General features: G+C 40.0%; 1 protein-coding gene across 7 annotated transcripts in view; it reads right to left on the bottom strand.

The window, feature by feature from the left end:
* Positions 1-27284, bottom strand: part of NEXN (nexilin F-actin binding protein) — a 955560-nt gene that overhangs the window by 231867 nt on the left and 696409 nt on the right. For 6 of the 7 annotated variants that reach the window (XM_044085866.1, XM_044085869.1, XM_044085863.1 and 3 more), the window contains one exon: positions 1339-1527. The exons of the other annotated variant lie outside the window; for it this stretch is intronic. In XM_044085866.1, coding sequence (XP_043941801.1) covers positions 1339-1527 — 189 coding nt within the window. The remainder of the gene's footprint in view (positions 1-1338; positions 1528-27284) is intronic. 7 annotated transcript variants of the gene reach the window in all.

Raw genomic sequence — 27284 nt, 5'->3', positions numbered from 1 at the left:
GGCACTGAGATTGATGTTCAGCGAGTGCTTAGTAACATGTCGATATGCATAATGGCGATCATTATTCACATCAGTATTACTGCCATTTGATAAATATATATACATACACACACACACACATATCTACTTTTAAATGTTGAAATTCCAAAATCTCGACTTTTAAAAAAACTTACCCAAAACATTGAGATTTCAGAATCTCGACATTTAAAAGTGGGTTAAAAAAAAACAAAAATAATGTAAAACAAACTGTCTTCTGTGCCTCCCACACCCCCCTACTTAAATATACCAACTCTGAGATCGCACTACAATGCAGAGAACGGTAAGTGCAACAGGAGCATTACCGTTCTCTTCACTGTAGCGCAATCTCGGAGTTGGTATATTTAAGTAGGGGGGTGTGGGAGGTGCAGGGGGGCTTGCCCCCCTACAAACACTTTATTTCAAGTCACTCTCTCTTTTTTTTTTTAACCCACTTTTAGATGTCGAGATTCTGAAATCTTGATGTTTTGGGTACTTTTTTTAAAAGTCGAGATTTTGGAATTTCAACATTTAAACGTGGATTCATATATATATATATATATATATATATATATATATATATATATATATATATATATATATGTGTGTGTGTGTGTGTGTGTGTGTGTACACATAATACCTATTTTTCGTCGATGTTTGTGTTCCTCAAATGATGAAAATTCTGGTACAGCTGCTGATTGAAAATCATCTGCAAAGGCTTTTGAGTGAGACTGTGGAACAATGGAGGTTGGGAAATTTGTCCTTTCTCCACTGTGGTGCAATCTCAGTGTTAGCATATATAATTAGCCAGGGGTGCAGTGGGGCTTGCCCCCTGCAAAAACAAGATTTTTTTAAAATTTTTATTCAATAATTTGCGTTTCGAAAAATTAGGTGTCCAACAGCATGAGGTTCGATTTTGTGACATGTCAATGGAGTGTCCCAAATCCATACATGCATTTTGGGATAAGGAATTCAAAGGTACAAGTCAATAATGTATATGTTGTTTAATGGAAATGTCACTGGGAGTTGTCCCCGCTTGTCAAGTCTGCCTGCTACAGTACATCTGATCTTCATCAGAAGGCTGTCAGGAAACTAAGCATTCTGTCAGGAGATGACAGTTGGTGAATAACTGCTTGATCCACCCCCAAGCTGGACTTTAGCATTCAGAGATGGGAATTTTCTGTCTACACTGATGAACTACAGTATAGTGGCCTTAGACTATGCATGCTACTGATAACACTCTGTTTACAACTTTTACTTTTTTCCTCATTGAAATAAGTAAGAACTTTGTGTGAAATGATCCCGATGCAAGACAGGACTTACCAAGTTTTTTCTTGCCTCTGCAAATTGACGTCTTTCTTCCTCTAGGCGTCTTCTAGCTTCTTCCTCTGCTTTACGCTGCTCCTCCTCACGTCTTTGTTTTTCTAGCTCTTCAAAGCTTAGCTTAAGTTTTCCAGGCTGCAAAGTATCCTTAGTAGTAACAACTCCAGAAACATCATCGTCGTCGAGCACCTGACCAATACAGAAAATCATTTATTAATACTGTTATTTAACGTACATTGTCTATGTAATGCACTGATCTTTTGAATGGTAAAGAGAAACCTGTGTGTATGTGTGTGTGTGTGTGTGTGTGTGTGTGTGTGTGTGTGTGTGTGTGTGTGTGTGTGTGTGTGTGTGTATGGCTTTTATGTTTTAAGTTAACCATGTTTGGAAGTTATTGCTATTAATTAGCTGGTTCCTGTGGCCCAGAGATAGAGTCTATCAACCTTGACTTGCCTATTATGTGACTTTGAGCAAGTCATTTAACCAGACAGTGCTCTTGGAAACTTGGACTAGCTCTTCCGTGGTTTCTAGAATTGTGTGCCTAGTAACTATCTAAAAATATGGAAATTATTTAGATAACCGTCTCTCTGTTCATTAGATGATATACTTTATTGTATGAAAGTGCTTATATTTTTTATATTCTCGTAAAAAAATCAAAGTGTGGGGCATTTCACTGCTCCTGCAGTAATGCAATTGATTTCTCTACTGTGCAGTGAAGTGGGATGCAGTCAGTATTCTAATTCATCCTGAATATGATTTTTTTTTTTACTAGTTGTCTAATGTAAGCCTTTTGGACCAACTACATCATATTTATCTTATGCCCTGTCCATGTTTAGGTCCTTTATCATGTGGGTTTGAAGCTCTGACATGTCTAATAATTTAAGTGTACTCTTTAGTATGACGTATTCAGAAGGGCAAGAAGATGAATGCTGAGTGCACCACAGTGGACTACAGATGTTCTTTGTGTTTCACTGTTGCAGTCATCACACTTGGGTTATCTGCCTGCAGATACCCCTCAGTCGACCCGAATACCAGAGACTTAGTATTTCTGCGTCAGATGGTGTCGCTCCAGGACTGATGTCAGGTCATCAGGGGTATAAAAACAGGCAGCCGACACCATTACATCAGTCTTTCTTGCTGAGGAGCCCGAAGCAGAAGCAGTTTGCAAGTGCCAGTCGGCCGCTACCTGAATTTTCGTTTACGAATTTAATAATCCTGAAGTCTTCTAAAGCTAAGTACCCCATTGGGGATCCTTTTTTATTGCTCTAACCGATGTCAGAATAAGTTAACAATTGTCTTGCCTGTGGAAAGCAAATACCTCACAGAGATTTTCATTCTTACTGCGTCACCTGTTTAGGCCCAGACCACAACGTCCCTCGCTGTCAGTTTTGTGCCTTATTTAACGCCCGGACCATTCATCATCAGGTTCTCTTTGTCGCTAAATTCTTTCGCTCTCAATCTCCGTTTTCTGAAATGGCTTCGATAAGCCATCTGACTACTGATATTCCAAAAAAATGTAAAGATAAAGACATAGACAGACCACATAGGTCCAAAACTGCCGATGACGCTTCCGTTAAGCTAGTCGCCAGTCCGCCGGTACTCAGTGAGGCACTTTTGCAGCCCCTGATGCCCACTTCAATGGAATTGCAGGCCTCTACCGAGACCCATTCGGAGTCCAGTATGCTGTAAGACTCTTCATCGACTTTGGAACCTGTGGATGTCTCTAATTTGGATGGATCTGGAGCCGCTGTGCAGGTACCGGCTTCTGAGGCAGTTATTCACTCAACCAATGTTCGACTCAAACCGATGACTTCTTTTTTAGCCAAAACTACCAAGTTTCTTAGGCCCAGAGTACGCACTATGCCTAGAAACCCGATGACCAAAGCATGCACCTGCTTCCATGCCACAAAAACAAATGCTTAGAATGGCTGAAGTCCTTATTACGCTGATTAGGGGAAGTCAGCCTTCCTCTGCTAAGAGACAAAGAGTCCAGTCCCCTTCAGATTCTACAGACCAGGAGTCCAGTGACTCTGAAATGTCTGATTATGAAGACATGCCCTTATCTGCTTATGAGGATTCAGATGCAGAGAAATCCATTCCCCCTGCCTCCCCCCCAGAGGATTTTTCTTTTGGTGAAACCTTGCATACCTTATGAGTGCATTTCCACTGGGACAGCCAAGACTATCCTCAGTCCAAAAAGAGACTCAGAGAATTTCTAGAGTTGCCTCAACTTAGGCCCTTAGCAATACCCCCTGTCCTGGATGTTGTGGATGATGTTTTTATGGAATCCAGTCTTACTCCTGACACTTTACCTCCTGCCCCTAGGAAACCAGACAGGTACTACAGAGTACCTGACACTCACAAATTTATTTTCAAGAATCCTACTGCTGACCTAGAGATCATTTCCCAGGGGCCTAAAGGTATCAAGGCTACTACAGCCAAGAATCCCACCCCTTCGGACAGGGATTCCAGAGCTTTAGACATATGGGGTAAGAAGGTATATACCTCTGCAACTCTTGCTGTTAGGGCATTGAATTGTCAGTTTCACATGCTGAAATACCAACAACATATTATGGAACTTATTAAACAAAAAGTGGCAACCTTTTCAGACTGTGCAGAAAATAAAGACTTGCAGGAGCTTATGCACTCTGCAAGCCAAGTCAGCAAGCATACTTTGCAGTGTGGCTTTGACACCCTAGAAGCATCTTGCCGGGCAGCTGTCAGTGGCTTTGTACTGAGAAGACATGCTTGGCTGAAGGAGCAGACCTTGCCAGACCATGTCAAATCAAAGTTATTAGACGCTCCTTTGAATAAGGACTGTTTGTTTGGCACCAAAGCAGAAGAGGTTCTTAAAAAGATGGAAAAAAAGCTGTTAAAGAGTTCTTACAAATGCAACCCCCTAAATTCAGTAGGCATTGCCCTTCCAAACACTGGTCCTTTCCAGCCCCCAGGCCTTCTCAAACCAGACCCAGGGGAAACAGACCACCCAGATACAGTCTCAGGGTATGCAGAGATCTAAGCAATGGAGTACCCCCACTACTAAAGCAGGAAGTGGTAAGCCACCTTCTTACAGAAAAAGCTCACAATGACTTTGTTACTCCACTCCCCAGCCCTGCCCAATTGCTTGTGCCCTAGGAGGAAAACTTGCCCTTCATGCAAAAAAACTGGATGTCCATCACTCAGGACCAGTGGGTCCTCAACATTGTATCCCAGGGGTACAAAATTATTTCCATTCACTGCCAACCCCAAGCGGGTTTCCAGACTCTCCAAACCAGTGGGCAGAGTCTCAAAACCAAGTACTTTCCCTGCTCAATATCAGAGCTACTCAGCCGGTTCCAGTAGAACAGAGGGGCAAAGGATTCTACACCAGACTCTTCCTGGTACCCAGGAAAGAGGGCTCTTGGTGCCCAATCCTGGATCTTTCCATTCTCAACAACTTCCTGGTGGTACCAAAATTCAGAATGCTTACCCTGCAACAGCTTCTTCCTATGCTAGCCAAGGATGCCTGGTTAGTCACCCTGGACTTAAAAGAAGCCTATATGCATATCCCCATAAGGGAATCATGCAGGAAGCATCTACATTTCAGGTCAGGGTCTATGCATTATCAATTCTCTGCACTTCCCTTTGGCTTATCTACTGCGCCCGGAGTATTCACAAAATGCTTGGCTCCAGTCACTGCAGGCAGAGAACTATCCAAATTTACCCGTACTTGGACGACTGCCTGATTCAGGCAGACAGTCAGGAATTTCTGCTGCAACATCTGACATTTGTGAAAAACCTTCTCACTTCCTTGGGGTACACCATCAACGAAAAGAAATCAAAACTGGTACCCAGTCAAAAGATTGTATTCCTGGGAGCAAGCTTGGACACAACTTTCCAGATGGCATTCCTCACCTCAGAAAAACAAGTCTATCTGTCAGACTACTTCAAACAAATGGCCACCAGAACCCAGCTATCTGCAAGAAAAATACTGCAAGCCCTAGGGTTCATGGCCTCATGTATACTGCTGATTCCATATGCAAGACTGCACATGAGGAAACTCCAGTGGTACTTAAAAAGTCTTTGGTGCCAACATTCTCAGGACCTGGAAACAGTAATTCCTATTATACCCTGTCTAAGGACAGAGTTCATCTGGTGGGCAGAAGCATGCAACCGCAACAAGGGACTGCCATTTACTCAACCCCAAGCTGCCCAGACTCTAACCGCAGATGCATCAGACTATGCCTGGGGGGCACACATGGACAAAATATGTATTCAGGGCCACTGGAGCCCAAGTCAAATTCATCTGCACATCAACCAAAAAGAGATGCTAGCTGTACAGAATGCCCTGACAGCTTTCAGATCCCTAATCTTTCCAAGACAACTGCTAATAAAAACAGACAACACCACAGTTATGTGGTACATCAACAAGCAGGGGGAAATCCATTCCTACCCACTCTGCAGGCTAGCCATGGCCCTGTGGAACATGGCCTTGGACATTCAAGTCCATCTGCAAGCTCAATTCCTGCCAGGCAAACAAAACTTACTGGCAGACGACTTAAGCAGAAATCTCCTAGACCCACACAAGTGGCAATTGGAGCACAGCACCTTCAACCTTCTGATTCAGAAATGGGGGATCCTAGAGGTGGATCTCTTTGCCTTCCCCTACAACCACCAGCTCAGCAAATTCTGCACCAGGAATCCTCACAGCAGGGCCTGGAAAGTGGATGCCCTATCTTTTCAGTGGGTAAATCTCTCAATCTATGCCTTTCCCCCTCTGACCTTCCTTTCAAGAGTATTACTCAAGATAAAACAGGACAGACCAAGGACAATTCTGATTGCCCCAGACTGGCCATGGCAGCACTGGTACCCACTCCTGCGCAGCCTGTCATCAGTGCTACCCTGGCACCTACACCAGAATCCAACCCTCCTCGCTCAGCAGGAGGAACAGATTCTGCATCCACAACTGCAAACCCTAAATCTTGCAGCCTGGCTTATTCCTTGAATTCTCCCCCAGCTACCTTAAGCATGGATGTCATTCTTGAAGCCAGAAGACCCAGTACAAGAAAATCCTATGCTAAGTGGAAAAGGTTCTGCTCATGGATTCAATCTAAAGGAGAGGACACAACACTGCCCTCTCTGCCTCTTATCCTGGCTTACTTAGCAGATCTACTCCACAAAGGCCTGTCCTTCTCCTCCATTAAGGTACATGCCTCAGTCATTTCTGCTCATTACAACACTGAGCCACCTCTCTTCTCGCACCTCTTATCAAACAGTTCCTGAGAGGGGCAAACATCTAAAGGCCACCAAGGAGAGCACCCACCCCTGCTTGGGACCTTAACTTTGTACTGGAAAAGCTCACACTTCCCCCCCTTTGAACCTGCTTCATCAGCAGAGTTAAAATTCCTCTCTTGGAAATCAGCCTTGCTTCTAGCCATCACTTCAGCTAGAAGAGTGACTGAGCTACAAGCAATGATGGCTGTGGAACCCTTCATTATTTTCCATGCTGACAGGGTTTCAGGACTAACCCTTTCTTTATGTCTAAAGTGGTGTCCAGTGTGGCTCTCAATCAATCCATCCATTTGCCAACCTTCTTCCCTAATCCTCAAAATAAAGGGGAAAGGATCCTGCACTCCTTGGACATGCACAGACAGCTCAGATTCTACCTTGATAGGACTAAGCCCTTCAGAAAATCTGACCAGCTACTAGTCAGCTTTGCAACAGGAACAGAGGGCAAGGCCATTTCAAAACAAACTATTTCCAAATGAAGAGCACACTGCATCCATTTCTGCTACAAGCACCATGGGAAACCAACCCCTCAGGGGGTCAGAACACATTCCACTAGGGCAACATCTACCGCGACAGCATTTCTCAGGGGAGTCCCTACCAGGGACATCCTGGAGGCTGCTACCTGGAGTTCTGTACACACATTCACCAATCATTAACACCTGCATATCTTTTCCAAATCCAGGGCAGGATTTGCTACAGCAGTCCTGCAAGGCACACTAGCCAGCCCTAACTCTTCTTGACTGCCTCCATCCTTCTTCAGCTTTGGGAATCCACCCAAGTGTGATGACTGCAACAGTGAAACATGAAAAACATAGCACACTTGTGTACACTTACCATAAATGTAGATGTTCGAGTGTATTCACTGTTGCAGTCCTGGTTTCCCTCCCTCCAGCCCCCTGTTTTTTTCTCTCTCCTATCTATGGCTATTACTAACCCCTTCTGGGGTATTGGTATTGGTATTTACTTTTTACTGATGGTGTTTTCCCTACCATAACATAGCTCCCTATTTGGGGGGCTCCTGACATTTGGGGCAAGAAAAACTGATGTAATGGCATTGGCTGCCTGTTTTTATACCCCTGACGACCTGACGTCAGTCCTGGAGTGACAGCATCCAATGCAGAAATACTAAGTCTCTGGTATTCAGGCTGACTGAGGGCTACCCGCAGGCAGATAACCCAAGTGTGATGACTGCAACAGTGAATACACTCAAACATCTACATTTATGGTAAGTGTACAGATCTGTACTTTCTTATGCTTCCATTCCCCAAAAAATTTCATGACTGCAGATTAGAATAGGCCTAGTACTCGTAGCGAGTTATTACACTGTGCTGTGCAAAACAGCACAGAAAGTGGCAATACACAGAGGAGAAGCAACTGAGAGAGACAAGCAGCAAAGCAGAGTTAGGGAAAATAATGTGGCATGCAATATATGCAAATGACCACATAATGATATGGAAATGAGGTTCAGGTGCAAGTGAGGGACAAAGAATGTACACAGATAATGCCATCATACACAATGAAGTGATTAAGGAGCATATAAAGCAGGTGGGGCATTCCATGGTGATCACCTGTTTTGAATGTCAGGAAGTGCTGGTATACAGGATGCTAGAATGCCTTTGAGAGCATCATCAGCAGCAGCAGCAATAGTGCGTGTTAGAGGTTGTTGTTGAAGCTAATGGCCATGGAAGGCACTCAGTGCCTTCTACACCAATGCAGACAGCACCAAAAACACTAAATTACCATCCCACATTGCTGGCTAGTAGGTCATGGACCACTTCTGTGCAGATAGGGATATCATATAGGGGCTTGTTGAATTGTGTTGCCCTCAAGTTGAATTAAAGGGGATGTGTGGATAGCCCATCCCAGTGTGCACTAAAGTATGTGTAGCTTTAACCACCCTATCTACATGAATGCTTCAACAACCTACAGGATACATGCTAAGAATTTCATGGGCATCAGCCTTAGGTTTATAGGTTCATAGATTAGTACTAAGCTAACTGCCCTTGTGAGCCATTTTAAGCCTAGCCAATTATCCCTTGTGAGACTCGAACCCTGCACCTTGTGTTTGTAAGGCAAACACCTTAACCATTAGGTCTCCCTCCCAACCCCAAAGTGTATCCTACACCAGCTCCTCAACATTATGCAGCTTGTGGAGAAGCATATATGGTTTCCAAGGACTGCAGAGGATGTTGTTTTACAGCAAAACCTGTTTCTGTCAGGTCTTAGAGGTCACTGATTACACAAAATTGCCACAGAGGTCGTACCTGGTTCATGGGCTGTAGGGTATATTAATAAGAAGGGCTTCTACTCCCACAAGAGCTGGGTGGTTTGCAATGCCTAGGTTATCTTCTATAATGTATTTGTGTGCCACCCAGGTAGTTCACATGATTCTCATCTGGCACAAACATCAGAGTTATAGCAAAGTCTCATGTGGGGCCATCTACTTGGTAGAAGCACATTTATGTAAGTGCTGGGCTCAGTACATACAATTAACATGCAATGGGGTAAGAGGCTACATTTCAAGGGATTCTGGATTTGCATTTGAACCATGGATGATGGCCCCAATCTCTAATCCCCCAGACTATGGCAGAGACAGCATATAATACTGTGCACATAGACACTTGGAATGTGATGCAACATGTTTTCATACCATTTAAGGGATTCTTCTGCTGTCTTGATACATCCACTGGTGCAATGCAGAATTCAATTGAGACCTGCAGCCAGATATTTGTAGTGTGTAAAATGTTGCATAACACGGTTAGGAAGAAACTGCTTCACCAGCAGGGAAACATCCAAGAAGGGTCCACCATATCTGTTAGTGCAGTAGACCAAGAGTAGGACAACAATTTAGATGATCAACAGCCAACAGCAGAAATCAATGTGAACAGAGGGAGCTCTAATACATCAAAGGATTGGCAAAGAGATGGTGTCTGGTCCATATGGGCCATGGCAGAGACAGCTCAGAATAAAATGATGCATGCATTATCAAACTCAGGTTATACATTACAGTGTGTGGACTGACTACACTGTGCATCAGATATTACCTTACCCACACAGGTTAGGGTGAGGGCAGGGCACAGTCATCATCATTTGGACAGGAGCATATACAGTGACAGCCAACAGCAATGCCAGAGTAACAGGAGGTGGATGTGACAGCCATGCAGTCCGGTAGCAGGTTATGGGGAGTCGGGGATCAGATTTTCCAGCAGGGTGGGGCTGCTGTGTTTGGAATGCTGGCAATGTGTACTGCAGTTGTCTGCAGTCTCAGTGCACTCAAAGCAGTCCATGGCAGGGACATCACAGAACTATGGGAATATGTGTGGGCACCATGGTAGGGTGACTCATACCTCGTCGATTGGATGTACAGCGCCTTGAGATGAATGATGGTCATGAACAGGTGTGCAGCTCCATCTGCTCACAGGGGATATTGATGGTTTAGAACTACAGCAGCAACAGCAAACAGCCTGGTGAGGTGTTATAGGGGTGGACACTGAGAAAAACTTGTAGTCATATATATGTGATACTGGCATTGGCTATACATGATGGCGTCTATGACTAGAAATTACAGTGATGCTGTCTTATGAATAGTCTGTATCATCCGAGTATGCCTGGCCTGTTGTCAGACACCTACCATCTGGGCTCATTCATGACCATGGACAGCACGACCTGCAATGGCAGACCAAAGGATGGTGATCATTGGGCTTATGGATGCACCAATGAATACAATGTTAGCCATCTGTGACCTGAGCAGCACTGTCTGTCCCCTGTCCCAACACTCCATGTTACTGTGGTAGTGCAGGATGTCATCCCACAGGCCATATGTGTGTTGCACATCATCCCACTAGGCACGCAGCACACTCATCATCTCCAGAATGGTGTGGATATTGACTATCTGTGCTTGTATTACTGATCTCTGCATCTGCTGATTAATACAAAGTGTTTCACTGGAGTCAGGGACAGACCTAGAGTCATGGCAGCACCTTGGTGAGTGTACATGCATCTGGGTAGGGGACTCTTGTGAAGCTTGGGTGGGGCACAGAGTTGCAGGATGTCTGCCAAACAATGATAAGGTTGAGTTTTGGCCTGTCCCTGCACCAGCTCTCCTCACATATGGAGGATTTGTGTGTTCTCTCCAGTGTTTAAGTTATTACTGTGCCATTGTGTCACTGGACTGTGCCATGCAGACATTGTCATCATCATTAGTCAGAGGTGACTTGTTGAAATCAGGCATGTACTGTTTTGTTGTGCTGGACTGTCCAGCAGTATGTGTGTAAGCATAAAAACAAGATATATTTGGCATTGCTGAAATAAATGGCACTCCCACAGCAAACATATTGTTAGATGACAGAATCCGTGAATACTACGTGAGTACCTACATACCTTGCTGAGCAAGGTGTTGCAGTTGCAGATTAGAGGTACCTAGAGGACAGATGTAGGAGCTTGACTGACATGCAGTGCAGTGTAGAATATTTCGGTGTGATGACTAATACTAGCTTGCTGCATTCCATGCAGACACCAGTGTAGTCGTCACCAGTCCAGCCCCCATATTGAGGCCACCACAGTGTACGGATTTCTGTTCCAGTTCCACACACACGTCTCTGAGACATTTTTTGCTGGTGGTCCACCCATGTGGTGGACATATCCTTGGCAGTGTCCTTTGCCTTGTTCTCGGCAAGCTGTACCACTGATTACCATTTTGCCAAACCTGATGTAAACTCCTTTTATGACCACTCACATCTTACCACTCCCTACTACACATTTTCCCAAAAATGCTTGTCCACATTACCTTTGGCCAGGATTTACATGACATATGTGCAGGGGAAGGGGCTTGCAGTAATACCTCAATTTCCAGGGTAGTGAACTTTTCTAGTCATTGCCTTTCTTGTGGGCCCATGACAATCTGTGTTCATTTCTGGGATTAGACATTTTGGTATGTAATGGCATGAATGTGTGTGGATATGCTGCCCACCCTCAAATGGTGCCCACTTACCTGTACCCTGTTGTGCTGTGACATTTCCTACCCTTTGTTATACAAATTGCAGCTATGGGCTTGTTATCATGACACTTCCCTTCTGAAGCAGCATACTGCAACTCTGTAATACACTGCTCAACTTGTCTCCCCCCTGTATGCACTGTCATACCTCACTCAAGGTTCAGGGCCTATTATGTCCTGTGTCGCATACTATGCCCTATGTACTCATAGCCTCTGGTGTGCCCTCCCCCACAGATAAACATGATCATGTCATGGCATTGGCATGTGCTATCATGGCCCCATAAAGCAGTTCCTCTATGTCTCTACTGCTGCCATTCACCATGGAAAGTCAATACAGAGCAGGGTTATAAGACTATGTATCTTGTCTTTCTGCACTATGACTACTACAAATTCTGGTGTCCTAATACATTCTACTGCTGATTCTACAGTTGCTCATCTGCAGTTATCACTCTAGGCCTCTTAACACAGCAATTATGCTAATGGGGACATTTTTCACAGCATTACCTTAGTGCACTGCACTATCAGTCTAAACAATGCTAATCTTTCCATCACTGCCTGCCCCAAGGTTGTGCAAAATTTGCTTGTGCATGGCATCTAAGAAACTTGCAAGTCTATGGTTCTGCATTAAAGAACCTTTTTAAAGCATGCTGTTTCTGCACTACAAAGTGTGTCACACAAAGTTTAGAGGTACATTCATGGGGTCTATATCAGTTCAATGAAACAGCACATCATCGAATACAACAACCTCGAATTTCTAACCATGAAATCTAAAAACATTGAAAGCCCAGAACAGCAAATTTTTTCCCTGAGAAAAAATTCACTGTTCCGAGAAACACACACACAACACAAGCACACCAAAAAAACAGCAATTCACACACATACACTTAAAATCCTACATCTAACCCTACACTAAACTGTACATACAGTACTATCTATCCACTATCCTTAACCCAAACCCTAAGGTCCGTCACTATCTCACACTCACCTCACCCGCGCCCTAACCTTAACTCACATACCCCGCCCTAACCCTAACATCCACACAATCGCACACTTACCTGAACCCAACCCGTAACTTTCCACCACAGTGCTGAAAATAGCAAAGCCACAGAAATGGACAACCGAATTCTTTCCCTAGGAAAAAATTCGGTTATCTGCAGCTTCGCTATTTTCGGGTCAATATTAGACCATTCGAAGTATTAACACTTCGATGATCTAATACAGACCCCATTCAAGCACATGGCCTAAAACTTTACTCCTTGAACAGACCTGACCAGTCTGAGTGACCATGCCTGTTGGGTAGCAAGGCCTTTGCTCTTCTCCTGACTGACTCTTGTTTCCTACTTCCACATCTTTTTACCTCTTTTCCCATTACCTCCATCTGCACTGTACACACCCATCATCTGGACAAGTATTACTTCTCCTTCTCTCACACTGCCTTGTCTCCATCTAGCTTATATCACTGCTCCAATCACTACAATTTTTCCCCTTGACTCTCTTCAGCTTGTGACTTCCTCTTTCTTATGATTTTATCTCCTATTACTGCTACTTACTTTGCTTATGTTTTACCTCGTATCACCTCTACTTACTTTGCACTACCTAATGCCTTGCACAGGTAGTATTTTTAGTTCTTTTTTTCTTCATGATAGGTCAAGTCCAAGTCCAGATGCTATAAAAAAATAAATAAATAAATAAATAAATTTTCAATTCTGTATTTAAATACTGCTGTTGTTGCTGTGTGTTTTTGATTCACTAATTGCTGTTCTGTTGTTTTGTATGCTAATTAGTTGCTAACTCCTGCTTAGTAGTTTAGTTATCCTCTTGTATATATTATTTTTCTTAGTGTGTTACCGTAGACTGTTACAGTGGAGCTTTTCTCCTCGGGCCTCTACTGAAAATGGACATGTATCCAGTTAGACTAGCCCGGTCAACAAATGTAAAATAAATAAATAAAAAATAAAAAAAAATAAATAGTAAGATATTTCTCTGCAGGTACGGTTGGTTGGGAACATGTGGCTGAAGTGAAAGTCGGTTGCAGTGACAAAATGGCTGTTGTAAAATCACTGCAGCACAGAGACAAACACAACACTATGACAACAGCTTCAATAACTAAGTGCACAGAGGGCAAATAATGTCCAGGGACCCCAAGCCACCAAGACACAACAGGCAGTATGGCAATCAACAGCAGCAAGATTCCCAGTAAGCATGCCAGTACTACTGAAAATGCAGTGTACAATGGATGATGGCTTTATTAATGGTGTGCATGTACTGTTACTCCATTTTCAGTGTCTCGGGAACACTGCTTAAAACATATACTGGAGCATAAATATGACTACAGCAGCATGTAGGATATCTTCCATTTTGTTGCACACTTCATGTTGTATTTACACAAGCATGTACCGTAGACTAAGCACAGCCTGATCACTTGTCCTGCCACCATATACCTGGTTACTGAAGCTGCAGACATGGTTTTGTGTGCATCTCTGTGTCTGCAGTGAATCTGTGACTTTCATATATCAGTGCAGCTGAATTTCATTTTAGCCATGTGTCCCCAACCAAATGTACCTACATGGAAATGACTAACTGCCTAACAACCTGAATTCCTGTTTGAGGCACTGGGAACAGCTGGTCTCCTATTTTGTGTCCAAGGGAGAGCAAGACTATTTTGTTCTTTGTCAAAAGAGACTCATGAGTACCATCTGGGTCAAAATGATGGCCATTTGCACAAGGCAGATGCCTGGCATGAGCGTGCCAGAATGAATGATGCCACTTACATCATCCATTCTGGTAAGTAGTGCAGGCAATAGTATAGTGACCTCTGGCAGTGTCATCCTGACTAAATTAGCCAGTGAGAAACTGAGGTTAGGAACAGTCAGCCAAAATTATTCTGTAAGCATATTTTTTCTCATTGCTTTTCACTTGTCCACCACTGCACTAAGTTCTTCCTACTTTGTCTTACAGCTACTGATGAGCAGAAAAAGAACATGGAAGGATGCTGCAAGTGGCAACAACACATATCTTGGTGGAGGGATGCATATGCCTTGTGCACTACTGCATTTCAGAGCTTTAATATTATGTATAATGTGTGTATCCTAATGTGTTCTCATTTTGTATCTTCCTTTTGCAGGTTCTGCCATGGTAGTGGTGGTCACCTCAATCTGTACCAGATGATGTCTCTGGCAGTGGGCCACAAAGGTCACCTCACCTGCCTCTTAATAGGGGGATGGAGATCACCTTCCTGTAGGTGACCTGGGGTCCTAATCAGTGGCCACTGCAATCACAACTCAGGAAGGGAGCAGGAGCTCCTCATCAGTAGTGGCCCAGAAGGATCCACTCAGGTCTCCTAGTGTCAGATGCATAGGCTGATGTCATCTGAGGTGCAGTGACAGCTGAAAGTCCATCTCACAATTATGGAACACCTCCTAGCATGGCTAGTCGAGGTGCAGGATCAGCAAAACATAATCATTAGACCACCAGATGGCCAGCAAGTGAACTCCTTGTTTGACATCCAAACCTCTCCATCTCCAGTTTCTACCCTCTGTTTATCTGTATCTATCCACTGTGTCCCAACATCTTGTATCAATATCACCCCTGTCTGCTTATGTGTTTTAAGTTTGTTTGTGTGCCCTGCAACCTTCCTTTCTCCATCTCTCTCTCTCTCTCTCCCACAACCATTCTTCACTGCTTTTCCCAGCTACTCCTTTCCTCTTCTTACATGAAAAATGCAAGTCTTTCCAACAAAACATATGCACTTCTCGCCTCCACTAGTCATTCATTTTGGTTACCCATGTGTGTTTTCCCTTGCTTGTTATTCCCCTTTTCCAGCTTTCCTATCTCTCATTTTCCTCCCCAATGAAATGGGTTTGTACTTTGCTGTACTGGTCTTCCTTCACCTGTTTGCCACTGCAAGAGTGGCCATGATGAGTCTCTTTGTAGTACTTGTGAATATGAACAGCTTAGAGCATGCTTAGACAGAGTTGCCTGCCTTTTCTGTGACATTAATCACACTGATTGTGAATACATGCTAGCCCTTCTCTTCCACTAATCCCCATAATATGGTCCCAGTTATCTGTATGGACTCCTTTTACCCAACTACTGGCGCTATGCAAGCCCTGATTCACAGCTAAGCAGCTACAGCCACTTCCCGCTATAAGATCCTTAATACTTAATGTTGTGCAGCTGCTAAACTTTTCTCTGAGTCAGAGTTTGTTTCTCCTGATACTACATCACTCCATGTTTTTCGATTTTGTATTCAGTCCCCAACTCATTCTCTGACCAAAAGTGTGTAATATTAAAATTCTAGCAGTCAGTTTGATATTCTGTTATCTCTGCTATATGTCAAGTTCTGAATGTACTTTTTGCATCCTAATTTGTGTCTAAGTGAGTCTTGCTTAGCAACTATTGCCTGCAAATCTGTAAATAACCATTTTAACTGATTTGCTCTGTATATTCTCCTTGGTTCGCCTGGTAAAAAATAGTTATAAATGTCTGCCCTTATCTTAGTCAGAAAAAAATGCTTCAAAACTAACAGCTGACAGTGTTTCCCATGCTTTTTTTTTAACTTTTATCGAACAATGGCTTCCTGTAAGTAGTATACACCATAATCAACTCCTAAGAAGCACAGTACACAGAAAAAACACACCACAAAGCATCATTGCAGTTGTTGCATCTTCCTCAATTAATTATGAAAATGCTGAGGTCTCTTTGGCTCAGAGAAATCAGCACTTACCCGATTGTGGCAGCCTCTGTTGGAACAGTCTGCTTTCCGATGGAAACCACATTTATTCCACAGAGGGCCCAATGAATATGGCATAATGTGAAGCTGTTGTCACACAGACATCCCATACTAGTACCGTGATACTAATTTATGAGACTTCCTAAATATGACCTGCACTATGGAAGCTGTGATTGTTTTTTAGTTACTGATAATTTCAGCTTGAACAGCAGAGGGACAGAATGCTGAGGCTTTTTAAAACTGAATTCATTTTCTGTTACGCACCACTCAAAGGAGCTTGTACAATGTTGGTGCATGCAGATTTATAAGAAAAAATAATTAAATGCAAAAAAAAATACACTGCACTTTTCTGCACAACTGATGTTTTAAAACAATGCTGACCCTCAATTTCTCCAACATGGGTAAGATCATGTTAACAAACAGTGCAAGGACAATGGCCCCAAATTAAAGTGAAAAAATGGTCTGTATTATTTCATCAAAAGACATTTCCATTGAACACCTCTGCACTGACACAAAACAGTTGAAATTCACTTCTGCGAATCGCAAAATTTTTCCCAGGGCAATGAAACAATTGCCCAGTAGCACAACAGAACACACACCGCACTAAATCAATCCCACCCAAGTACATACCCCTCTAACTATACATATCAACTCTGAGATCACACTACATTTGGGAAAAATGCAAAGCTATGGAGTTTGCCAACTATGTCCTTACCCTTGGAAAAATTCAGCGAGTCACATAAGTGAATTTTGAAAGTTTCATGTCAATGGAGATGTGTTTGCCGGAAATATCTTTTGTCGTAGTAATGTAGACCTGTGAAAAAATGTAGCCTAGTTCATGTTGGTATATAAAATTTTTAAATATACCATACAGATGAAACATCCCTCCAGCCAGACACTGTCATAAAGGATCTAGGCACTCTTGTTGATAATTCCTTATCATATGACCATCATATCTCCACAGTAGTTTGGAAGGCCTTCTACCTGTCTCATCTAATGAAAGGTAACTCCAATAGATTCAAAGAAGTCTTAATTCCCTTTTGCTTGTAAATTATCAGAACCATTATTGAATATAATGCATCTTTTGGCTTGTATTTTTCAAAACATATTACTCCAGAGATTTTGGAAATTCATAACTAAAAAAAAGAAAAAAAAAAAACAACAATGGCCTCAAAATTCTTACTTATCAGGACAGACTGGCAGGGATCTATCTCTACTCAATTTCTTACAGACTCCTCTGTGGAGATCAGTGTCTAGCCTTTTGAGCCATGAAAGAATCATCACTTTCTGACCTCCCACTCCTTTACATAACAAATGGTACCTCAAAACACCTGGTTAAAGGAACTAAACCTTCATCAATAGAAAAAATAAAGTAAGGCATGATAGAGTCATATCCCAACATATCCCTCAGCTCGGAATCAAACTTCCAGTACATGTCAAATAGAGAAATATCCTTGCAACCTTCAAGGCAAAGCTAGATAACTGAATAGGCAGTCTTAATTTCTCTAATTTCTATCTTGTCTTGGCCTTGTTGAGGCTTGTGGGAACTTTTGAATTTTTTTTTTTTGCCAGGCTTGTAATGGACTGATGACTAACTGCCTTGTAGTTTTCTATGACCTTGTGAATGAACCCACCGTTCAGCAATGCTATTTTGATCACTTTTTTCATAAGCAAGCTAATTCTTTTCAGTGGGTGTTTGGGGAAATCCATAACTAAAGAAAATAGAGTCAAACTATATTTTAGGTAGCAAATATATACTGCAAGTAATTCTGACATATAATTGCAAAACAATTGCAGATCTATTGTACTCATTGATATGACATTGAGCTTTAGCACACCTTAATGTGACACTTCAAACAACAAAAGAAAAAAAATGTTCAAAATACAAGTCTCCCTGTGAATATATATATTTCTTTAAACTGATTTACTCCCAAACTTGGTTTCTACTTTCTACACCCATCTGACTGTGTCATCAACTCTACTGAACTGCCATGACTTAATCCTTAGACCTGTACTCCATCAAAATAATTAAAACATTATAACCAAAGTTCTAACAGAATTAGATGATTTTCTTTGATTCCTGTAATGAACATCTAAATTAGAAAACAACATTTGGGTGAGTCCTCTTGGCACTACAACAGCTTCCTTTTGTCAGCAGGATACATCAAGAAGTGTCTCACCTATGTCAGGAAAATTCAGTGCAACTGCTCACAAGGATTTCTTCATACCACAGCCTGCTGAGAAACTTATAGATAGGTTCTTCAAAACTGATCCATATTGAACAGTGACAGCAAGTTTAGAGGCTCTCTGGCAGCTGACTTTCATAAAACTCAGTCAATCCAGTCACTTTACTTTTTTAGACATTTCTCTAGTTCTGACGTTACTGACATTAATCTTTCTTTCTATAACCTCAAAACCTTCTACTTTGCAGAGTTCTGTTTTAATTTAGCACCTTTTAGCCTGCATTGTAGCATATGTACCAGTAATGTGCAAGCTGATATGGTAAAACAGCTGTAAAAAGTTGTATCAGTGCTGTGTGTATTGATTAATGAGTTTTGCATGCACTGTACGTTAGAGTAAACAGATAAATGAAAACACGGCAGGCTATCTCCATTTGGGAAGTAACATAAATTGGCTGAAAACATTGGAAAGGATGAGAACCTTATGCTGACCCAGACAGAAGACTGCATGGATCTGCAGGTAAAACTGACTATGCATAGCAAAAATTTTGGAAATATTTCTTTTATAAATCAAATTCTAGAGTGTAATTCTGGGGCTCAAACAAATTGCTGAAATGACCACACTGTACAATTTTAGACTAAAATGTATACAAGCTTTGCAAGGCAGAAATGGCAATTTTCTTCAGAAATTTTACAACTATAAGCAATATCTAGTGAATTTGTATATATCAGAAAACAGTGTATAAGATGAGAGTTTGACTTTTTCAGTCTTATTACATGAATTCCAAGAAAATGCATAATTTAATAAACAACTAAAATGAAAAAGAAAAAAACAGTGTATACAGATCAAAATAACTTCTTAATAGTTAATTATTATAAAAAATCAGCACACAGTGAACTAATACATTTCAGCAAAAGGGACTTTATTTTTTTGTCATGTATACTGGCCTGGCCCCTAGGGCCCCATGCCCCATCAAGTCTACCAGGCATCCCCCTATGAAAAATTAATGTATAGCAGTATGATGAATCAAACTGAAAGCAATATATACCACCTTCTGCAATAAAAAGGGACAATTTAATGAATACAAACAGCAGGATGAAAGGTGCTGCAGAAAGCATTGTTGTTTACATCAGGAAAGATGTTTGCTTTCAGAAATGTATTTTTTATTAATGTCTGGACACTTACACACAGGTTGAAACACGTTACATATGTAAACGTGGTCTGAGGGCTATGGGATATAAACCGGTGCATTTAAGTGTCATACATGGTGGCAGTAGTCAGGGCATTATAATGGCGCATATAGAATGCAAGCTGTTCATGACTCAAAAAAACTTTTTTTACTTTTGTTTTGTCATTTATGAGTTGGTTTATAAAGTTGTTGATGCCATCCAATGAGTAAGAGATTCTGAAGTTAGGGGAAAAGGTTTCCTCTTTGAGAAATGAAAACACTGTGTAGTAGTGATGTATTTGGAATGAGTTGCGGATTATGTTTTCTTTTTCTCTTTGAACTGCAATTCTGAAGTTATTTTTGTTTTTTGTACTTAACCTTCATTTTATGTTGACTATGAAATGTCTTTTACTTTAATGAATACTTCACCCAGTCCCACCTAGACCCTATAGCTACACATGCTGCTAAGGTTTACAGGTTGCAAGCAACTGTGTAACAGTATGTTAGATTATATTAAAGAACATACAAACCTTATTAGGAGAAAGATCAGTTTATGATGAATTTAATAGCGATCAGTCATACAAGCTACATTTATAATATAATTGAAGACAATAATGGTTCAGTTATTCTTTACCGATTTTGATTCTTCTTTCTTATACTATTTTTATTTAAATACTTGCTTTTGCAGTCCTTTCTCCATCTGTGGAAGGCTCCAGCTAAGTTGCTAGGATGTTTTGAATAAATAGCAGTTTTGACTTTTTAAGCGCCATTATTTTATTATTATGCTTTACTTTTTTCTTTGGTTTTGATGTCCTACCCAGACTTATTGCATTGCATCAAAAACTTCCCAACCATGCAATGAGTCACCCTCTATAATCTCATATATTCTGTGTCCTTTTTCTAAGTATATATCCCTTTTTTGCTTCTCTGACACTCCTCAGTATCCATTTCATTTTGGGAATGGACCCCATTCCTAAGTGAAGGTATGATTAAAGTTCATGAAATTAGTATTGTTTCAGTCTTTGATGTCAGCCAGAAGTGCTCTTTGCAGCACCTGCAATGTGCCCAGTAATGACTCCTCCTGCAATTCGTAAGTAGTTACATGTATTGGTAACATATCTAAATACGACTATAGACTCTTTATTGTAAGACCTGTTGCTTCTACTACTGTTGGAACTGTTTGAGTATCTTTCTTCCACACTGCTCTCATTTCTGCATGCAAATCCTGATATTTTATGACTTTGTGTCTCTCTGTACACAAGACACTGTAGTCACTGGGTGTAACGATTTCAATGATCAATGCTACTTTTGTCTTCTTTTCATGGACCACTATATGTGTTTTTTTCACATCTATATTTTGAACTGTTGGTAAAGGGTGATCTCATGTGATATAGCCTTCATCATTTCCTATGATGCTTTGTGGCTCATTTTTCCATTGTTTTTCACCTACTTCAATATTATAATGCATGCACAATCCCCAGTGCAACAGTCATGTCACATTATTATGCCTTTTAGTATACAGTCCGTCTGCTGTTAGTATATCACAACTAGCAACAAGGTATGTGACAGTTTTCACTTCTGTTTTATAAAACCTACATTTGTCTGTTTCTCCCACATGTTCAATGGACTTTGTAAACCAACGTGTACATAGTCCACTGTCTTAGGCCACCAATATTAACCTTTCATCTTTTGGTTTGAATTTGCCTCTCCTTAACTATTCCTGCATTCGATCCTGATCAACATGAGGTTCTTTCAGAAGTTTTCTATACTTGCAACTATACTTATGCATTTTCCACATTTCTTGCCTTCTCATCTGATCTTTCACCTTATAGTCTTTCTTTTGTTTTTGGCACATTCAGTTGCTGCCTGACTTTTTATCTACTTCTGGTTTGATTTTCATTCCCGGTTGACACTGATATGCTTCTGCTAGTCTAAGAAGGGAAGTCTTCTTAGATTTATTCTCCTCGTATTTTTAAATTTTCACTATATTTGAGTCTTGTGAGTACAGCAGATATGTATGCAGTCCCACAATCACAGATCTATACGTGCAATTAGTTTCAAGTAGGCCCATACCTCCTTTGGAATGCGGAATATATAATCTTGGTATGCACTGATTTTTATAAATCATTTGATGTGGGGCCAGTCAATCACACCAAAACTGTAAGTTAGGACAGGAAGAGCAAATTGGTTTATAGCTTGAATTTTGTTTATATATGTCAATGCTGTTTTCAGGATTAATTTAAGTCTTCTAAAATATTCTTTACTAAGTTTTATTTGCATTTGTTCATGTTTTATTGTAATCCTTCATCAATTCCCAAATATTTATACACTCCCTCTTGCCCTAAACTGATGTTTTCTTGGTGCTGCAGTTTTCCTGTTTTAAAGGTTGCTTTTGTACACGGCAGCTTTCCTGCTTTAAAGGTTGCTTTTGGACATTTATCAAGACAAATGACATTCTTATATCATCTGAAAAAGTTTTAACTACTTGCAGTTGTGCTTTCAGTTCTTCTTCTGATGAGCTATAGAGTTTTAAATCATCAACAAAGTGAATATGAGAAGTCTTTGCACTTTGTTTCTTTCTGGGAGCCAAATTATAGCCATGATCTAATTTGTTAAGTAGACAGCTTAGTGGGTTAAGGGAAAGACAAAAGAGCAATGGTGACAGTCAACCTGGAATATCCTGCTTTGGATTTTTATCCCTGGAATAATAACTTGTCCTTTATCATGGCTTAACTGCAAAGTAATTTGCTACTGTTTCATAGTTGCTGTGATGTAGTTTATCAGTGTAGGGTGTATCTTACACATTTTTAAGCACTCTATTATCCATGTATGTGGGATACTGTCAAATGTTTTTCTGTAGTCAATCCATGCCATACTTAGATTATTTCCCTTTTTAGAGTTCTCCACTATGACTTTATTTAACAACAAATGATCCTTTGTTCCATATGACTTTCTTTTACTGCCATAATTGAGTTTTCTTCTAAATTACTATAAACTCTGTTGTCATCAATTCCAGTGTATAGTTTATACATCATCAGAAGGCAATTTATTGGTCTATAATTTTTAGGGTAGCTTGCAGGTTCACATTTAAATAGGAGCATTGTTGATTTTCCTGTTGTTAGCCTGGTTGGCGTCTGTTCTGAGTGTGCATATAAATAGGTCTTACTCTTGTCTAAATCTTCATACAAAGAAGTTAATACTTTTAACCAGAAGTTAAGTACTGCATCTGGGCCTGGGCTTTTCCAATTAGAAGCTTTTCTTAACTTTGTTTCAATCTCTCTGGCTGTTACTTCATCCCACCATATCCTGTACCTTTGAACTTCTTATTCTTTCTTTTACTTTTTCTATCCATTTAGCATCTTTGTTATGTTCCACAGGATATTCATAAATACTTCTCCAAAATGTATCTATTTCTTCTTTTTTTGGTGGTGTTTCAATTCCTTTTACCTTGTTTCCCAATTCTCTATAAAACTTTTTGGAGTCATCAATAAATTGCTTATTTTGTACTTTTTCCTTTATATTTATCTGTGTATCTTCTAAGTTTTTCTGCCTGTGGTAATATTTTTAGTTATTATTATTTGCAATAGTGCATGATAAATCCTGATCCGTTATAATACTGCACATTGCTTTTATCATGTCTTTCTTTTTTTGTAGATCTATTCCGTCTTCTATACACTTTTAACAGTGACATTTGTTGCCTTAATTGCGTTATAGTTTTCTCTATTCGATACTTCCACAATGGTATTTAAGTATTTGATTTCTCCCCTTCCTTTCCCTTACTACCCTATGTTCTTGTGGTAGAATTTTATCTGTTATTAATTTAGCTGCACATTAATATATCCTGTTTACTTCTGTTACATCACATGGATATCTATGCACAGTCCTGATTACTGTGTTCATTTGTTTTATCAAACGTCTGACTTTTTTGGTTTTATTGACCTTCTGCAGTCTATTTCTTTCACTGATCTTAATATGTCTATCTATTTCTATTAAATCAAGTAACTCTTCTCTTAGCTCATTTTCTTCTAAACTGAGGGCACATTTTTTGTTCTCCATTTCCTGCGGGCATTCTATAGAAAGTTCTATAGCATCTTCCTGTGGCACATTCTCTTCAAAATTGTCTGTCATAGGTGTTCATAGGTGTGTACTAGGCTAATGGCCCTGGAGCCTTTACAAATTGTGAACTTTACTGACTTGGTAAAAAACAACAAATAAGCAAGTTAGCTGCTTCAAACTTCACAAAGACCAATTTATTGTAAGAGCTTTTGTTGAGGCAAATGCCCCAACTTCATCAGACAACTCAACAACCATAAAAACCTCCATTTTATACTCACATTCAACATAATTAAACAATTAAATAGTTAAATCCTTCATTGAAACATTAGTTAAAACTACTTCATATTTAAAGTGCCCTTGCTTCCTGACTTACAAATTATTGCAATGCCTTAGAAGCTATGGCAATAGTACAAAAAACTTGTTTTTACATGTTATTAAAAACCCCTAATAATTATTATAAAATACTTACTATTACAAAAACTTTTTGTTTGTATTTATGTTCAATCTAAATATCGAAAAATCAGAAAAATCAGACAAAATGATAGGCACCTCTAAAGGACCCAAACTGTCTTTCATTATATAAATACCATATAAATCCATGACTTGCATAAATAATTAAATATCTAAAAAATGTATGTAAAAATGTGTAAGTTAGATACGATAAACATCAGTTTGTGTATAAATATAACCTATACTAATCTAATAAACTTAATAGCGAAAGTATTAGATTAAAAACATATGCTTTAAGTTAACATTTTATCTAGAAAGTGCTTTTAACTTCAATAAACATTTTATAGAAGCATATTCATTCAGCCCAGGGGGTGTATGTGCTGATGTCCAAATTTGCCACATAAGTTCACATTCCTCTAATCTTAATTCCCATGGTCCCCATCTTAGATTAGGTTCAACTTTCTGAATTACTGTAAAGACAAACTTATGTGTTGGATTCTCGGCTATGTGCTTAGCCAGGGCATTTGCCAGAATTCCCCTTTGAATATTATATTGGTGCTCATAAATTCTTTGCTTCAGCTTTCTTTCTGTTTTGCCTATATAAAATGATGGGCAGAATTCACATAATGCCACATATACTATTCCCTGGGAATCATAAGTATACTTTCCTCTTATTACATATTCTCTATCTCTAATGGCATACTGCTTTCCTAATTTTATGTACTTGCACTGCTGACAGTGTCCACATTTACCCATACCATTTCTAAATGTATGCTCGTGGCTCTGTCTTTCTAAAAGGCTTTTCAAATTTGGGCCTCTTCTATATGTGAAATGTGGTCGTGACTCCAACACTTTATTAATTCTATTATCTTCCAGGATTATAGTCCAATTCTTCAGTATGATGTCCTTAATGTAACTAACGTCTAAGGAATATGTAATCAGTAAACTAGCTGTTACATTACTAGCTGTTCTTGGCTGAGTACCCATGTGTCCTGTTTCAACAGGATTTTGTATATCATCACCCCTATAGTTACCTTGGTAGCCATTCTGTACTATGGGTCTGCAATGACCGGAAGTTCTTTTAATGTTAACTTCATCTATAATATGTGTAAGGAAAGTTTCTGGGTACCCCCTTTTTAGAAACATGTCTTTCAAATTTGCACATTCCAAAATTTAATCACTATCTGCAGAAACCATTCTGGCTGCCCTTACTATTTGGCCCTTTATAACAGCTTTCTTTTGAAAATATAGGTGACAGCTTGTAAAGTGCAGAAAGGCATTTGAATAGGTGGGCTTTCTATAAATGGTTGTTCTATACTTATTATTACTTTTATCCTTGGTTATCTGAATGTCTAAAAAACTGATAGAATCCATTTCCACCTGGTGTGTGAATTCTAAGAAGTTGGTAAACTTGGTTGTTTTTGTAATAAATTCATCTACCATGCTTGTTTGGCCCTTCCACACAAAAAACATGTTGTCTTGGTACCTTGTGTACCATGCTACATTATCCTTGTAGATGTTTATACTAAAAAGGAAATGCCTTTCCCAAAATGCCATTACGCAATTGGCAAAACTGCCGCCACAGGGTGAGCCCATGGCCACCCCTGTTTTCTGCAAATAAAGATCTCCATTAAAGTACATAAAATTATTTGATAAAACTAGTTCTAGTAATGTTTCAATCACATAGATGTCCAAATTTCCAGCTCCTTTTAAATGTAGGAACTCCCTAACCCATTGTATTCCAAACGTTTGTGGAATTACTGTATAGAGGTCCTTTATATCCACAGTTAAGAAGGCAAACTCATTATTATATTCTAAATTATTAATGCCTTCTAAAAATCCCCATTAATCAGAATAAAATTGTGTTTCAGTTCTTAGATAGGGCTTCAATTTGTTGTCTATGTATTTTGCACATGCGTATGTAATCAAATCCCTCCCATCTACTATAGGCCTGAGAGGTGGATCATTTAAATTTTTATGTATCTTAGGAGACCCAAATAGAGTTGGTATAACTGGTGCTGGCATACTCAAATATTTTAAGATGTCAATAGTAATACTTGCTTCCAAAAACAGATCATTTAGAACATTGTGAATTCTTTTATATACCCCATTAAGTTCATTTAAGCTGACTTGTTCATAAGTTTCACTTCTTAAATGTTCAAGCATTTTATTAATATACATTATCTTGATTCATAAATACCAACCCTCCTCCCTTGTCCGGTTTCATAGCCCTAATGTGACACAATCTTAACAACTGCAAAAAGTCAAGTTCTTCTTGTGTAAAATTTCTTTGTGTTTTATGTTTATACAGTGATATACTGATTTTGCTGTCAAATATAGCCCTTAAATCCATTTCACAAACACGTTCAAAGAAAGCAAGAGACTCATGGAGGGGTGGGTTAAATAAACTTGAAATCCTAAAACTACTATTCAGTGAAGAATTAGGCCCCATCAAAGCTGTTAGATTCAATTTCCTTACAAACATTTTAAGGTCCATAATAGTCTTTGCAAGATCAGCTTTTCTATCAGGGACAAAAGTAAGCCCCTTAGCAAAAGTATCCACCATATTTGCATCAATGTCCAGAAAAGTGTAATTAAATATTTTAAAATCTTGCAAAGAACTCACATGTATCTTCAAACTTTGTTCTTCCCTTGTCATCTTTTGCGACAATTCTGGAGTCTCCGTTGCGTTCCCCGGTTCCTGTTGTTGCTCCTCCACTGGCCTTATTGGTTCTGCTGGCGTCCCTGAAAATCTTGATTATTTCTGTTGTTACCATCATTCCCTTGGTCATTACCTTGCAGACTTGCTCGTTACTGGTTGCCATCTCTTATTCTTTCGCTTTGGCGCAAAGTTGTTGTTTGTGGTTGGTCGTTTAAATCACCTTGTGTCACTTCATGCTCCTCCCCATTAGCTCCATTGTCCAATATGTGTTGTTGTTCCCCCTCGGTCAAACTACTGATTGGTTTATTCACATCAGGGGGTGGGGAGTAAGCTATTCCTTTGGAATATTCATTGATGTCACGGAAAATTTTCTTCTTTTTTATCTCTATTGCTTTATTTATACTAGAATCAATGCTAGTATAAATACGAGCATAAT

This window comes from Protopterus annectens, chromosome 10.part0 (genome assembly GCF_019279795.1).
Source record: "Protopterus annectens isolate FY-2018-M chromosome 10.part0, PAN1.0, whole genome shotgun sequence".
NCBI classification, from domain to species: Eukaryota; Metazoa; Chordata; order Ceratodontiformes; family Protopteridae; genus Protopterus; species Protopterus annectens.
The sequence above is the reverse complement of the archived record's forward strand: the minus strand, read 5'-3'. Positions and strand labels throughout refer to the sequence as shown.